The sequence below is a fragment of the Lutra lutra genome, chromosome X (assembly GCF_902655055.1).
Source record: "Lutra lutra chromosome X, mLutLut1.2, whole genome shotgun sequence".
Classification (NCBI taxonomy): Eukaryota; Metazoa; Chordata; class Mammalia; order Carnivora; family Mustelidae; genus Lutra; species Lutra lutra.
The window spans coordinates 28699727-28715306 of record NC_062296.1 but is presented as its reverse complement, the minus strand read 5'-3'; the positions used below and the strand labels follow the sequence as shown (position 1 = coordinate 28715306).

General features: G+C 45.4%; 1 protein-coding gene across 2 annotated transcripts in view; it reads left to right on the top strand.

Moving 5' to 3' along the window:
- DOCK11 (dedicator of cytokinesis 11) overlaps window positions 1-15580 on the top strand; it is a 187379-nt gene that overhangs the window by 66260 nt on the left and 105539 nt on the right. For both annotated transcript variants that reach the window (XM_047715225.1, XM_047715224.1), the window contains exons 9-14: window positions 83-162; window positions 1570-1653; window positions 5250-5390; window positions 6829-7041; window positions 13096-13218; window positions 15070-15152. In XM_047715225.1, the coding sequence (XP_047571181.1) occupies window positions 83-162; window positions 1570-1653; window positions 5250-5390; window positions 6829-7041; window positions 13096-13218; window positions 15070-15152 (724 nt within the window). The remainder of the gene's footprint in view (window positions 1-82; window positions 163-1569; window positions 1654-5249; window positions 5391-6828; window positions 7042-13095; window positions 13219-15069; window positions 15153-15580) is intronic.

Below are 15580 nucleotides of genomic sequence, written 5' to 3'. Positions count from 1 at the left end.
GGAGAGATAGTTAGGCTGTTCCTCTTAGGTGATTAGTAATGGTCTGCATGGTTCGGAACATCTGCTTTTAATGAATTTGCAGAAGATGAAACTAGCAGCCAAGGAAAAGCCGAGAACATCATGGCCAGTCTGGAAAGGAGCATGCATCCAGAGCTGATGAAGGTACGTCTTGCTTATGCAAACTTGTTTTCAGCTGAGACAATGCAGGATTGGCTATTAAAGTTTGAACACTGGAGTCCATTTGGCAATGTCATTTCGAAGTTAAAAACCACAGGAAATTAGTGAAACAGGTAGAGATGGTAAGAGAAAAGTTACGCTCCTAAAGGTGGACCTGTAAGGGCCAACTAACGGTTTGGAAAATCTTATTATTTTTTTTCTCTAGGTATTGGGAGGTACTTCTAGATTTTTGTGACGTTACTGATGTTCCTTCTTACTCATCATAATTACTATATGTCATTCATAAGATAAATATTCTTTATTCAAGGGGATATTGATATAAATCAAAGAGGACATTCAATCTAATGATTTGCATATGTTAACTTCATATGAAAATCACATAGTCTGTCTATATGTAAATCCATACAAATATATATATGAATAATTTCATCAGATAAAGATTTTGGTGATTGGACATCGTTTGTGTTAATTACTCCTACTCTGCTCTTTGGAGTTCGAAATGAGCTAATTTAGAAAGTGTAGAGGCCATTATCATACCTATGTTAGTAGGTTACATATTTAACTATGTGGACTCCATACTATAGTAGAATAGGTTATAACTCATTTATTCATTTAAATACCTCATTAAACCTATTTATATTTTTTTACTTTGTTCTTCTTCCTAGATTACTAAGTTACACAAGCTTAGAAGTTATTTTTTTCTACTTTTTTTAATTTTTTTTTTTTTACTTTAAATTTATCCTTCTCTTAACTAAAAAATTACACTTCACGGTTGTTTTCCAAAACTTGGGAACATATTCACCATCCCCTGATCTAGGTTTTGTATGATTTTGTAGATGTTAACGTATCCTTTCTGAGTCTTCGACATTCCTGTTCCAGGCTGTACAGCCCACTGTGTTTTTCCTAAAGCGATGGAATTAGAATTATGTATAATATCTCATGGCTGGCACCCTGGTGATGGAAGAGACAGTGTTTTGTCATTTATTTTTCTTTTGCATTCATATCTCTTGGATTCCTTTTTTGTACTCCTATGGCCCAAGCAATATTCTTGTTGTTAGGAGAGACACATAGAAAGTGTTAAGAACCTGGTCTGTAGCTTATCATGGGTCCTAGTGATGGTGACTCTCACCCAGCAAGCCTATTTTTTATCCATCTCAAGTAAATGGAGATGGGGAGTAGTGTATTTTTGAAGATCTGTCCGATGGTAGTTTTCCAGATGAGATACCTTTTATTTTTAAAAGTAATCTTCACACCCAACATGGGACTTGAACTCACAACCCTGAGATTAACTAAGCCGGCCAGGTGCCCTGCACGAGCTAATTATTTAAATGTTATTTAGGACTCTTTTGAAGGGAATGAAGTAATGTTTGGTGTGTCTGTTTTTAATTTTAGTATGGCAGAGAAACTGAACAGCTGAACAAACTCAGTAGAGGAGATGGAAGACAGAATCTCTTTTCTTTTGATTCGGAGGTCCAGGTATTAATGACACATTTCTTTAAATAACCAGAGAATTGTCACTTATTTAGATAAACAACCTCTGGGAAATGTGGAAATCGCTGATTTCTGTAGCTCTGGGCAATACCTATTGCTTTCTATTTGTCCTGTTCACTTTGAACAGGTATTTTAACTGACGTCCGGCAAGAGACCGGCACAGGTGCAAATGGTTTAGGACTGATTACACATTGTTTTTTTTTCCCCCTCCATTGCCTGTATCTCTTGTCACCTGGTCTCCTCTAAAGAAATAAACGAGAGTGGGGCGCCTGGGTGGCTCAGTGGGTTAAGCCGCTGCCTTCGGCTCGGGTCATGATCTCGGAGTCCTGGGATCGAGCCCTGCATCGGGCTCTCTGCTCGGCGGGGAGCCTGCTTCCTCCTCTCTCTCTGCCTGCCTCTCTGCCTGCTTGTGATCTCTCTGTCAAGTAAATAAATAAAATCTTTAAAAAAAAAAAAAAGAAATAAACGAGAGAACATTTAAAGATGGTTCCTGCGCTTTTAACCCATTAAATACCAGCGCAGTCTAGTAGCAGCGGTATCTGCAGTATGAAGAACACCGAGTCATACGAGGGGTATGGTTTATTTCCTCCTCCTGAGGGAGGCCTCGGAACTGGGTTAATGTTCGTGTCCGGCTCAATCCCACTTTCAGTGGAAAGTGGTGCCGGGAAGTGCAGGTTTATGTTCATTTGTGTGTCTCAACCTCTTTCGGGACAGTGAGGCCCTCTTTGTGCTAAGATCTATGTGGTTCATATTTAATTCTGTATTTTCTGATCGAATTACTGATTTATTTAAATGGAGAAATTCAACTGTATGTAAGTCTTATGCCTGTTTTTCTGAGCATGTTTCACGAGAAAAATGAAACTATTTGGGGAAAGGTGAAATTTTTTTCATTTTTTTTCCTCCATGAGATTTGTAATGAAAATTTGGAGGTTTTTTTTTTTTTTGGAAATAGAAAAGCGTGCATTATACATACATTAATAGTTTTTTTTTCTCAGTGAAAATAGATTGTAAAAATGTAATGGAGGAAGACTGATTTTGTTGTTTCTTTGTGCTTCCAGTGGTTTTCTAATTAAGTTTCATTTTTTGAAATGGGAAAAGTATATAGTCTATATTTAATGCAGACATTTTTCCTTAATAAAAATACCACACAAGAAAATAAAATTATTTGGGGGAAAATATTTTTAATGAAGTTTCATGTCCTACTTTTTTCCATAGCAGTATGATACTGTTTTTATAAGTTAGGTGATTAAAAAAAAAAAGTACAGCTGGTCTTGAGACCATTAATTCTAAGACACTCATTCAGAAAGTTGCCCGTTCCAGGCAAGTCTGAGAAGTCTGAGCCTTTTATAGAACCAACCCCCGCACCCCCCCACCCCCAAACCCCTCCATGATTGGGCTTTAATTGGACATGTCAGGCTCTTTCACTGTATACAAAGAAGCCGATTGACTGTGGTTGAAACTCAATCCAGTGTCTTTAAAAAATTTGTGGTACAGTGTTCTTGTGGTCATGGAACTGAACTCAAACATAACATCACTTATCAGAGAGCTACGACAGCCAGTGAGGAATTCAGAGCTCTGATGAAACTTTAAAGCATGGAACAGTTGAATGTAATGTTGATTCCGGAAGGCACTGTCCTCGCAGAGAAATCCGTGCTGTACGCGTTGAGTGCCTTTTCTAGGTGAAGTGCCCTCCTAGGGTATCAGCTTTCTCTTTTGACCACAGAATGATGTTTAGAGAGAGATCTTTCTACCACAGACCTTCGAGAATCAGGAAACACCGGTTGACCAAAGGAGATGGCTCCAGCTCGGGACTCCTGGGGAAAGCCCGGCGTCCCAGCACTGGGACTCACGAGCCTCAGAAGGGAAAGGATTTGGGGGTTGGGGTAGTTCCGTTTCTCTTCACATTCCACTGTCTGAATAAGATAGAAGGGAGAGCAGATAAATGGGCGGAAATGAGAATTGATCTCCATGGCAATGACTGGCCTCTGCCAGCTGAAGAGGGAGCTGTCTAGTCCCACACATTTGTATTCAGTTTATAGATAAATAGACTCTGGAGGTGGGGGGCGATGGCGCGTTCAGGTACGAATATTGTACTTAGGCCTCTCTAAGGAGGATTTTGTCAGCAGTGCAGGCTAGGTCAGAACAGCTGTAATTTTCCAAGGCTCTTCCGGCACAATACCTGTTTTGGCTCGAATTACTTAGGCAGTTTGAGAAAAATTCTTGTGTTTCTCGCCTTGAATTTTCTGTATTGGCGGTATATTCTATTCAGATTCACCCAATCATTTCCCGCCTCCCTTGTCTCGGGTCTTAATATGTAGTAAGTGGCCCCACAATGTATGCTTTTCCTCCCATTTGTGAGCAGAACTTAAAATGTATTCAGATACTCAGAAGGAACAGAGGAACTCAGATCGCCTGAACTGTGTGAGCTGAGGAGGAGGATTCTTGAAGTTTCTTTGAGGATGGACAGATTCCTCCCCGCCTGAGAGGAATCCTTGACTCCTAATATCTGTTTTTAAAACTTTAAAAAAAAACTTTTTGGAAATACTAATAATTAAACAAATACATCTCTGGGGCAGTCAGGGCATACCCCCAGCTCTGTTAGAAGCTGAGCTCAGTGTTTATCCCTTTTTGAAGCAGATGCGTCCCCCTCAGGTCATCATTGAAATGTAGGTGGTCCCCAGGGTCTAGCTGCCACTGACTCCCTAATTCAGATCCCCAACCCAGACCTCTGCTGTTTTCCCAACCACTTAGTCCACCTCAAACTGGACACATCGCGAATGAAGCTCACCATCTCCACTCCTCCGTATCTGCCATTCTGTGTTACCTCACAACCAAGGTCGTGACACCATAGTTGAATTGTCTAAGTTAGAGACCATCGTGTTATTCTTGATGCCTCTATTGTCTCCACTCACGGCCGTTTTGCCTCCTGTAGACCTCCCAGAAGACACCATCTCCACCATACTGGAACATGTATTTTGTGGGGAAGACTGATAACAACTAAGGACATATGAAAAAGTCATGTCAGAAGACTTAAATCAAGGAAAGGGAGTATAGACTGTCAGAGTGTGCAGTCCCCTTAGGGAGTTAAGGAAGGTCTCTGTGGAAATGCCAGTTGATAAGGAGACATGAATGAAATGAGGGAGTGAGCCATGTGTCTGTCTGCCAGACCGCAAGTGCAAAGGCCCTGAGGTGGGAGTGTACTTAGTATGTTGGGGAAAGAACTGAGGAGGCCAGTGTGGCTGGAACAGAGAGTGGGGGTGGAGGGGAGGCAGCAGTTGTGGGAGATGAGGTCAGAGGAGCTGAGGGGGGTAGGGACTTCTGTCATATAAGGCTTCGTAGGCCAGGGTACAGACTTGTGACTCTTCCCTGCTTTAGATCAGAGTCTTATCATTTCCCTCTAGGATTTCTCTGTCAGTGTTTGAACTTTGGTATGAGAGCTCTAGAAAGACCTATTGAATGAATAAAAGGGTTCAAACAAAGAATGGGTAGAGAAACCGTAGGATTCTGCAGTTTTTACTTATAGATCTATATTAATATGAATCCTGGTTTTTTGACATGATTTATTATCATCTGTTTTGTAGAGGTTGGACTTTTCAGGAATTGAACCTGATATAAAGCCATTTGAGGAAAAGTGCAATAAACGTTTCCTGGTGAATTGCCATGATTTAACTTTCAATATCTTGGGTCAAGTTGGAGACAACGTAAAAGGACCACCCACGAATGTATGTATGACTTTTCCTTCCACCTTAAACCAGTGCATTAAGGAAACGCTTTGCTTTTTTTTTTTTTTTTTAATCACTGGAAGTAATTTACGGGATGAAAATTCCATAGCTATGTACTGTGATAAATTTGACATGGAGGCATTTCATACGTGTCTTTCTTTTGCCAAAATACGAATGGGTCTTCATCCTGAGAGGATTCATGGCCACATTAACCAATTTAAAATGCAGATAGTGTAGGCTCTTGACATTCTAAAGGGACGTGTTCCCTGAACCTGGATGGTCCTCCAAGTTGGGAATTCTGCCAGAGAATGTGACTTCTTCTGTGAGGTTGGCTCATCGCAATGAGTAAGGAACCCCAAAACCAGGCGGGGACACACATGCTGTGCAGTCGGCTGCCCTCTGTCCTCCTAGAGTGAATTCATTTTGTTCTTCACATCAAATTCCAACCTTGAGCTGTCGTGGATCATTTGAGTTACTCAGAAACACTTGAAACTATAAATGTAAAAATCGCCAAAGAGCCTGCATTCATCCATCCATCTACCTTCCTTCCTTCCTCCCTTTCTTTCCAAGATTTTATCTATTTATTTGACAGAGAGAGACTCAGTGAGAGAGGGAACACAAGCAGGGGGAGAGGGAGGAGGGAGAAGCAGGCTTCCCGCTGAGCTGGGAGCCTCATGCTGGGTTTGATGCAGGGTTCCATCCCAGGACCCTGGCTGGGATCATGACCCAAGCCAAAGGCAGACGCTTAACGACTGAGCCACCCAGGTGCCCCTGTGTTCATCTTTCTTTTTTCATTCTGGTTTTACCTTTGACAAATACCTGCAGTAATGACTTATTTTCTTCCAGAGCAGCTAAAATGCACTAGCAGACTTCCTGTGTATAAAGGGTTAATTTTTACACCATTTGGCACGAAATTTCTCTTTGTGACCAGCCTTCAAATGCTGTCTGTAGGGAGGAATTGTGTCTTCCGAAACCGCTGATGGGGCAAAGCTTTTGTCAAGTAATTTGATGTTGACTGATATTCGCTCTTATTAAAGGTCCAATCTAGTAAGCTGTAATGTAATAAAAGGGAACATTCATTTTTATTCGATAATATTGGCATTGTTTTTTGGCGATTTCAGTAAACCCGATTACATGTTATTCAGAGAACAATTGATGTCCTTTAAATGTGGCTTCTGATTTCTCCTCATTTAAAGAAAGTGTAACTTGCAAAATGACCTATACCCAGCAGAAGTTAACATTTGATAGGCTGTTACTTCAGAGCACTCTGTCTTATATGCAAACGAGCCCTAATGCAATTTTAGCCGAATGTCGAACTCAGAAAGGAACAGCAGTTACAGAGCCTTGTGGAATCCGGACACCGTTTTGTCATTTTGCATCCCTCCCCGACCCCCACTGAAAAGTCTTCGCTTCCAGATGTCATTGTTTTCATTCCCAGGTTGAACCCTTCTTTATCAATCTCGCCTTATTTGATGTAAGGAACAATTGCAAGATTTCAGCCGACTTCCACGTAGACCTGAATCCCCCATCTGTCCGCGAGATGCTGTGGGGCCCCTCCGCCCAGCTGGCCGGTGATGGAAGCCTGAAAGGCTCCTCCCCAGAGTCTTTTATTCACGGAATTGCTGAGTCTCAGTTACGCTACATAAAGCAGGTAAAGAGTCCTCTCGTAGCCTCCTGGAGAAGAAACCGAAACACACCCATGGGTTATTTCGCCCGCTCAGACCGATGTTTTCCCAGGCATTCCATCTCCCGTACGGTCTGTGGCTAAGGATTTTTCTGGGGACTGAAGCGGCAGGGACAGAATGGAAACCCCATAGGCTAGCTACGCCTCAGCAAAGGAACATTTTCAGTGGGACCGTGATGTGAGTCTCAGAGGAAGTGTTCTGTGAGCTGAATGTAGGTCACACAGAGACGCACACCCCCAACTCCTGTGTGTACTTGTGAGCAAGGCAGGGGAACGCCTGGAAGGCTTGTTTCTTTGAAGAAAAAAGTGGACCCTGCCATAGCCTGCCCCCCTTCCCGAATTCCCCACTCCTTTGGGAGTAGGTGGCCAGGTTTGGGTTTTGGCTTTTGTCTTGGTGCGCCGTCTTTAGTTCCAGATATTTGTTAAAACACCATTGGATTTTTCCTTAGGACCAGAGGAAAAAGCAACCCCTTGCAGAACTTTAGCCGAAGCCTGGCTGCTGACCAGAGAATGGAGTCCTGAGTGAGTGCAAGGAAGAGAAGGAAATTAGGCAGGGAAGGGAAGGTGCCCGTCTAAATGAAACTTCACCCCGTCGGGGCAAAGTCTTGTGACCCGTCACAGATTGGAGGCTGTATCTTTGCCAGATTTGAGTACAGGATAGGGGTTCTGTGTGTCTGGCTACACCCCTAGCTGAGGTGCCATTAGATCTGTGTCCCTCAAATTCCTGGCCTGCCTAGCCCCCCCCCCCCCACAGCAAAACGTCCCACATTGACGGTCAAATTCCTCCAGAATATCGTTCTTCCCAGTGGCCAAGTTGTCTGGAATTTGGGGATCTTCGTTTGTGAGCGGGCAGTGTTCATGCTGACCCCCCCATGAATAGGTAGTTTTAATGGAGCATAAAGGCTCTTTATCCGAGGAGTTCTGGTTGAAAAGCAGTGGGAGGGGACTGCTTCCGTCACATACGCAATGCTGTGCTCTCCGTCCTGTCCAGTGCAAAGAGGCCCCTTTAGAAGGAGCCTGACGCTTCCCTTGCATTTTGACCTCTGACCTCCCTGCAGGCCATGAGAGGTTAGGCAGAACAGAATCGGCAGTCTTCCTTCTCGACTTCTGCAACTAAAAGGAAACTAGACTGTGACAGAATTGAAACTGGAAAGAGGCACAAGAACAAAGATTTATTCCCCAGCCCCCCGATGAAAAGGTGGTTCTTTTTTTTTTCCTGATTATAAAGCTAAATGTATTAAGATGTAGAAGATTTGAACAAGACGAAAAGCATAAAGAAGAAAAAGTCGCCGCGCCCCATAGACAAGAAGTGTCAACATTTTGGCCAACCTCTTTCCAGACATCTGTATATATATAAACGCATAAATCTTACGTATGTTCTTATACAAACTAGATCCTGTTCATGCCATTTTATACCTGCTGTATTTGTTTCATATCACGTGGATCCTGGATCAGTATCTCTGGATCAGTGTCTCTGGATTGCTCACATTCAGAAAGGCTAATGTCATATTCCATGAACTTAACTCATTGGGATATTTGTCATTTTGGGATATCGTAAATAACACTACATTGGACATCCTTGTGTATGCTCATTAGCTCTCCTGTTGAATTATCTCCTTAGAGTAAATACCAAGCATTGGGGTTTTTTGGATTCAGGATTATGCTCATTGGTACAGATTGCTAAATGGTGGGGGAAGACTTTGCATGTGCAGTTACTTCCCTCCTTGGATTCTGGATCTGTGGTAGCTTTTTGTCACCTCTTTTTTTTAAGAAAATTTTATTTACTTATGTATTTGTCAGAGAGAGAGAGAGAGAGAGAAAGAGAGAGCATATGCAGGGGGAGCAGCAGGCAGAGGGAGAAGCAGACTCCTTGCTGAACAGGGAGCCTGATGCGGGGCTCGACCCCAGGACCCTGGGATCATGACCTGAGCCAAAGGCAGACGCTTAACTGACTGAGCCACCCAGGCATCCCTACCATATCAAATAAGCCCCTTTAAGCCAATGATGTGTTTACTTTATTTCTTCGGTGTACTTAGCTGTATGTTCAAGGCATGGAGTTTAACTTGTGGACATGGGCTTTATCCCACTTGTAATCTAGGTCAGGAAGAAAATCAACAGTTTTTTCAGTATCTCCGGTATGCTGGAATTTTCCATTGACATTTCATTTAATTGTCATAGTCTTGTGAAGTAGTGCACTTGTGGCTGTTTTGGAGGGGCGGAAAGCGCAGATCAGGAGGTGAAGGAAGCCGTCCGCCATTACACAGCCGAATGCGGAGAAGGCGGGATTGGAACCTAGGTCTGTTTCCAAGACTCCAGTCAGCAATGGCCAGCAGAATGAAATTCCATGCTGCAGCCTATTGTGCAATGATAGTGGAGGTGTTCAGAACACATGGGGGGTTTGGGAGGGCAGGAGTTAACTTAGAGGGCCACGCAGGAGATGTGGGGCTTGGGAGAAGAAGCCTGAAAAGAATAGAGGAGTGATTGGAAGGTGACCCGAGGGACAGTGGCCTCAGATGGCTTTATCATCTTGCAATCTTTTCAGACCAACTGATGAAACCGGGAAGTGGTCATTTACTTCAACTAGTTGAATATTTTATTTTGGAGAAGTTTTTTTTTTTTTTTTAATTTTATTTATTCATTTGACAGACGGAGATCACAAGCAGGCAGAGAGGCAGGCAGAGAGAGAGAGAGAAGGAAGCAGGCTCCCCGCAGAGCAGACAGCTCGATGCGGGGCTCCATCCCAGGACCCCGAGATCATGACCTGAGCCACTGAGCCACCCAGGTGGCCCTGGAGAAATTTTTCCCTCAACTCTTCCCATTTAGGGGGAGGAAGCAGTGCTATGTTGGAGAAAGACTGAATGTAGGTGGATCTGAACCCGGATCCCAGCTCGCCCGTTCTTCAGCAATGACGGCGAGTTCAGCACTTTTTTTTTAAAAGGCTTTATTTATTTATTTGAGAGCGAGAGAGAGCAGAGAGGGAGAGTACATGAGTGGGAGGATGGGCAGAAGGAGAAGCAGGCTCCCCACAGAGCGGGGAGCCTGATGTGGGGCTCGATCCCAGGACCCCAGGATCATGACCCAAGCTGAAGGCAGATGTTTAACCAATGAGATACCCAGGCGCCCCAAGTTCAGCACTTCTTACGTGCCACTGTATTTCCCTAGCTTCTTTATCAAGGCCCTTAGTTTCATAACAGCGTAGCAAAGTAGGTGGGTACTGTTACCATCCCATTATACAGATGAGGAAATGAAGGCACAGAGCTGTCCAGTAGCTTGCCCTGGGGTCACAGAACTTAGATGAGGAACAGGACCTGAAAGTAGGTCTAGCAGGTTTCAAAGCCAGGTGTTTACCCCTGTGGTATACTGCTTCTGTGTTACCCGAGAGAGGAGGAGAAGGCCCAGTTCCCCAGAGTTCCCAGAAAGGGCTGTCTTGGTGGCCGCAGCCCTTCCAGCAAGGCGGCTCGTACAGCAGCATAATCTATAGTAAGAGTTTGGTGGATGGTGGTTGTCTGGGGGCCATCCTAGGCCTTCCCCATCTGTTCACTGGAGTCGTTCTCTCCAGTGGCTTTCTGAGAACAGTGGGGTGGCCACTGGAAAGGAGGGAGTTGGATCCATTGAGTGATTTTGCCCCCTTGTGACCCTTATTCTCAGCTGCCTGGCATTTTCTTCCCAGAAGCCTTGATAGAGCTCAGCTCCCCCATGTCTCCCAAGGTCAGACCTGATTGACTTTAGGTTGGGCTTGTGGGGGAGATGCTGACTCTTGGAGGCCTGCCTCCTTGTGACTCCATGGGCTTCCCCCTGGGGGCAGCTCTTATTAGCCTGGTGAAGGGGTACAGCATCTCCCCCGCAAAGCCCTGCCATGCTGTGGGCTCTGTAAGTGTTGGGGACTGGGATGAGGGGGCCTCACCCCTTCTTTAGAGGGAGAGGGGCAGTCAAGGGGGTAAGAATTACCCTGAGGGTTGGGGCAGCCGCATCCGTGCTCCTAGGTGGAAAAGGATCAGAGGCCTTGTCTACAAGGGCCAGACTCCTGGGCCACATGGGGATTCCCGGGCGCTCTCTGGCTACCCTTCTGTGTTCTGGGGACAGGGAGAGTGCTAGAAGCTGACTGGGACAAAAGGCTGAACAGCGCTGATGGCGTCCCCTTACCCTGGAATCTCTGGTCGTTTCAAAAAATGAATGCTTCGATGCCTCAGCATTCTTATCTGTGAACAGGAGGAAACGATAGTACCTGCATGCAGGGGCAGCTATAAGGCTCTGACAAAGTGCACAGTTCCCAGAAAGGGCCAGGCATGGCGCTAGGCTGCCATGTTTGTTCAGCATGACATGACCAGCAATAGAGCGCAGTAATGGTGATCACAGATATCCAAGTGAAAGCACCTTGCTCTTAGCCATTGTCAGAGTTTTCAAAATGAGTGAACATTAGCTGTAGCAAAAATCAGTATTGCTGCTCTCATCTGTCCTCATCATGTGAAATGTCAGCTGCATGGGCCTCAGGGCTCAGAGGCAGCATAGTGTGGGCTGGATGTATAGTCTGGAAGCCCCGGCCACAAGCTTCTTGTCTGCTTGCAGCATAAACTTCTGTAAGCTCTCAGTTTCTTCATCTGTGAAATGGGTATATCCAAAGTGCCTGCATTCGAGGGTTTTTTCCTGAAGATCAAGGAAGATAATGCACAAAACCGTCTAGGACAGTTAGGTGACAATGTCAGTAGGGACTGGCTGCCAGGCGCATCTCCCCACCCAAGTGGCCTGCTCCTGGGAGTACCAGGAATCGGGTTCCGTGGCCTTGTGAGTGTTCCGGGCCACTCAAGTAATAACTGAGTGTTCCTAGTGTGCAGTACAAGGAATCCATACAGGACGTCTTTGGAGTAGCTAATACTCTCATCATCCCCATTTCTTTGGTGAGAAACCTGAGGTGTAGACACGGGATGGGGATTTGCCTCCACCCCTACATGGCAGAGCCAGAGGTTTGAACCCAGGACCTGTTAACTCCCGAGTAGTTTTTAACCACTTCCTTCCCTGCTCACTGCTTGGGAATTCAAAGGTGAATCAGCCATTCCAAGTGAAATATATATATAGATAGATATCTATATATATTCCAGATCCTTATATATATGGATTCTGGCGGGGGTGGGGAATGACTTGGGGTCCCACACGGGGTTTTCTCATCTTTCCTGGAAGCCGTGGAGTGCTTGCTCCAGGGCAGGTAAGATAATACGTCTGAAATATTCTGAAAACTGGAACGCAGGATCTGAACACAGTTGGTAATACACCAGGTAGAAAAATAATGGTTGGTCGAATCCCAGGAATGGGTTTTTCCCTTTGAATTCATTTGTGTGGTGCTCCTTTAAACAACAGACCTAATCAACTAACTGGCTCTTTGGCAAATAGTCTCCTTGGGAGGAGCTGGACAGTGGATGACACGGTGGTGTCACACGCATGCCCAGAAAGCATCTGTAACTCTGGCTGTATCTACGTTCATAACCCTTAAGTGGACTGTACAGGAAAAAAACAACTTTTGGACTCTCTCACCTCACCTGAAAAGCGCAGGCGCTCTTTAAGTGCAGTAAAGCGTTTGCTTCCTCTTAGCTATAATTAGTATTAATTGCAGGTGAATTGCTCTGGAGTTAACATGCAGTGACGTTTGAAAATGCACATTCAGTTCCACTTGAGAAATGCGCGCTATTTCAGCGCGGGCCCATGAAGCCAAACAATACGTGTCGTATTAATTAGGTATGCAAAGGCACCTTGCGAACACGGCCAAACACGAGAGGCCAAGTGGTAATGGCGACAGCTGTACCTCAGGGACAAATAGATGTGAAGTTGGTGACCAGAGCAGGTCGGTTTTGAAAGAAGCTTTAGGAGCTGTGTGAAAGGCAAGGCCGTCTGTTTTCAGGGTCCTACACACGACCCTGTGTCAAAGGTCACCCTTTGATGCTAACCACAGGACTAGGAGTCATCGACCACCCAACGGTATGCATGAAGTCACATAAAAATGTCTAACGGGAGTAATTCTTTCTCCCTCAGGGAATTTTCGCAGTGACGAATCCACATCCAGAAATTTTTCTGGTTGCAAGAATTGAAAAGGTGCTCCAGGGAAACATCGCACACTGTGCGGAACCCTACATCAAAAATTCGGACCCAGCAAAGGTAGTGACAGTGCTCGTTTGTGAACATTTCGGCGTAATGTAAAATTTGCCTTTTGCTGATATTTTAAATGGTGCTGTTAATGACCCCTCCAGGGAGCCTTGTTCTCTAAATACGGTGTGCCGTGTGAGTGTGCGCTACAGCTTGAATGTGACTCCCCCCCCCCTTTTCATTTATGTTCTGTTTACATGACAGTCTGATTGCTGCTTGCTTATCAAAGTAAGAGCAAAAGGCTTTTAGGCGACATCTGCTCATTGACACCATATCCTTGGCAATAGCTTACTCTTTATTTCCAGCCCTTCCATTCAGCCCGAGAATGTCAGAGCTGGGAGGTCCAGCCCTGTCTGTGATAAGCACACGAAAGACAAGAGAGCGAGCGATTCATGGAGCTAAGTGAATTCAATTCGAGGGGCCGTCCCTTTATTCTGAGATTTTTGTTCTTCCTACCTTTTTGAACATTACTACGCCTGTGTGTCTTTCACGGAATGTTGGCATATGAAATGGTAGTGACTTTTTTTTTTTTTTAAGATTTTTATTTATTTATTTATTTGACAGAGATCACAAGTAGGCAGAGAGGCAGGCAGAGAGAGAGAGAGATGGGGAAGCAGGCTCCCCGCTGAGCAGAGAGCCCGATGTGGGGCTCGATCCCAGGACTCTGGGATCATGACCTGAGCCAAAGACAGAGGCTTTAACCCACTGAGCCACCCAGGCGCCCCGGTAGCGACTGTTTTAACTGTTGGAATGTCTTCGGATGGCAACGTGAAAGTCAGCGACCCCTGTAACGTCCAAATTTCTGGATCGTGAAATCCAGACTCCTGCAAATGAGTGACCTGGTCCTTTCCTCTTGTTTTACAAATGAGAAAACGGAGGCCCAGAGAGCGAAAGCATGCGTGGCCTGCTTCATTAGCGGCACTGCAGCTACTGCGTATTTACGAAGAGTCGATCCGTCATACGTGGTATCTGGTTGTGTGTCCAAATAGTGTTTACTGAGCGGAAGATGCCGAGGGGACATGTGACTAATTTGTGTGGGAGTGAAAAGTCTCAATGATGTAGATAAGAGCCTCTAGCATTCTGCATCCCTGGGGATGAGCATCCAGCCAGCATTTCGCGGCTGGTTTCGGCTCTGTGGGCTGTTAATCTTCAATCAGCTCCCAGCGCCTTGCAAACAGCAGCTCCTTGCCCAACCAAACTAATTGTATTGACTCTTGGTCACTTGGCTTTTTATCTTGGGAGTAAAAAGGTCAACTGTATTCAGAACAAACTTCTCCCAAGAATAATGAGTGTCTGCCTGCTCATGTGCAAAAGGAAATATGCATTGAAAGTGCTCAAAATTTTCCCAGTAGAGGTCTTTGGTACAAAACGTGCCCTACACCTCTTTTCATCCATCTTTGGATATCCTGATGAAGGCTCTGTTAATGAGGAAACACAAAACGCTTTAAAAAGAACCCCACCAAACTCTGGTCTTGGGGTGCCTGGACAGGTTCAGTCGGTTAGGTGTCTGCCTTCGCCTCAGGTCATGACCTCAAGGTCCTAGGATCGAGACCTGCATCGGGCTCCCTGCTCAGCGGGGGGCCTGCTTTTCCCTCTCCCTCTGCCTGCTGCTCCCCACGCTTGTGCTTGCTCTCTGCCAAAAAATAAAATAAAATCCAATTAAATTTAAACAAAGGAAAGAAAGAGAACTCTAGTGGAAAGTGGGTAGCTGCCGTGTGGTGTTTGTTTTTATTAGGGGCTCTTTCTTTTTCTCTTTCGCCAGACTGCGATGTTTTGCATCGGTAAGTGGGGGAAATGACTGTGTGCTCTGAGTCTTTGGTTGTTCAAACACACACTAGTGTGTCTTCTTATTTCTGCCCCTAGACGGCCCAGAAGGTGCACAGGACAGCAAAGCAAGTGTGTAGCCGCCTTGGACAATACAGAATGCCCTTTGCTTGGGCTGCCAGGTTTGTACAGATATAATCCTGACCTTTCTGTTCGCACTCATCTGTAAAGTTCACGGCTGTCATCCTTGCCGGCAGTGTTTAGCGGGCGGTCTCTGACAAGCCAGGTCTGTCCTTGGACACTTGGGATGTGGCTGGGTCCTCTCAGGGACCAAGTGGCTCTGGCAGCAGACATTTCTCTCTGGGGGCTGGGAGTCGGAGGTCCGGGTGCCAGCATGACCGGGTGATAGCGAGGATCCTCTTTGAGGTTGCAGACAGCTAGCTGGCTTCTCCTTTATCTTCATCTAGCTGGCCTCTTCTAGGGGCACTAATCGCATTCACGAGGGCTCCACCCTCCTGACCCAATCACCTCCCACACGCCCCTCCTCCTAATGCTGGCACTTTGGGGTTTGGCTTTCCACGTGGGAACTTAGGTGGGAGGGCACAGACGT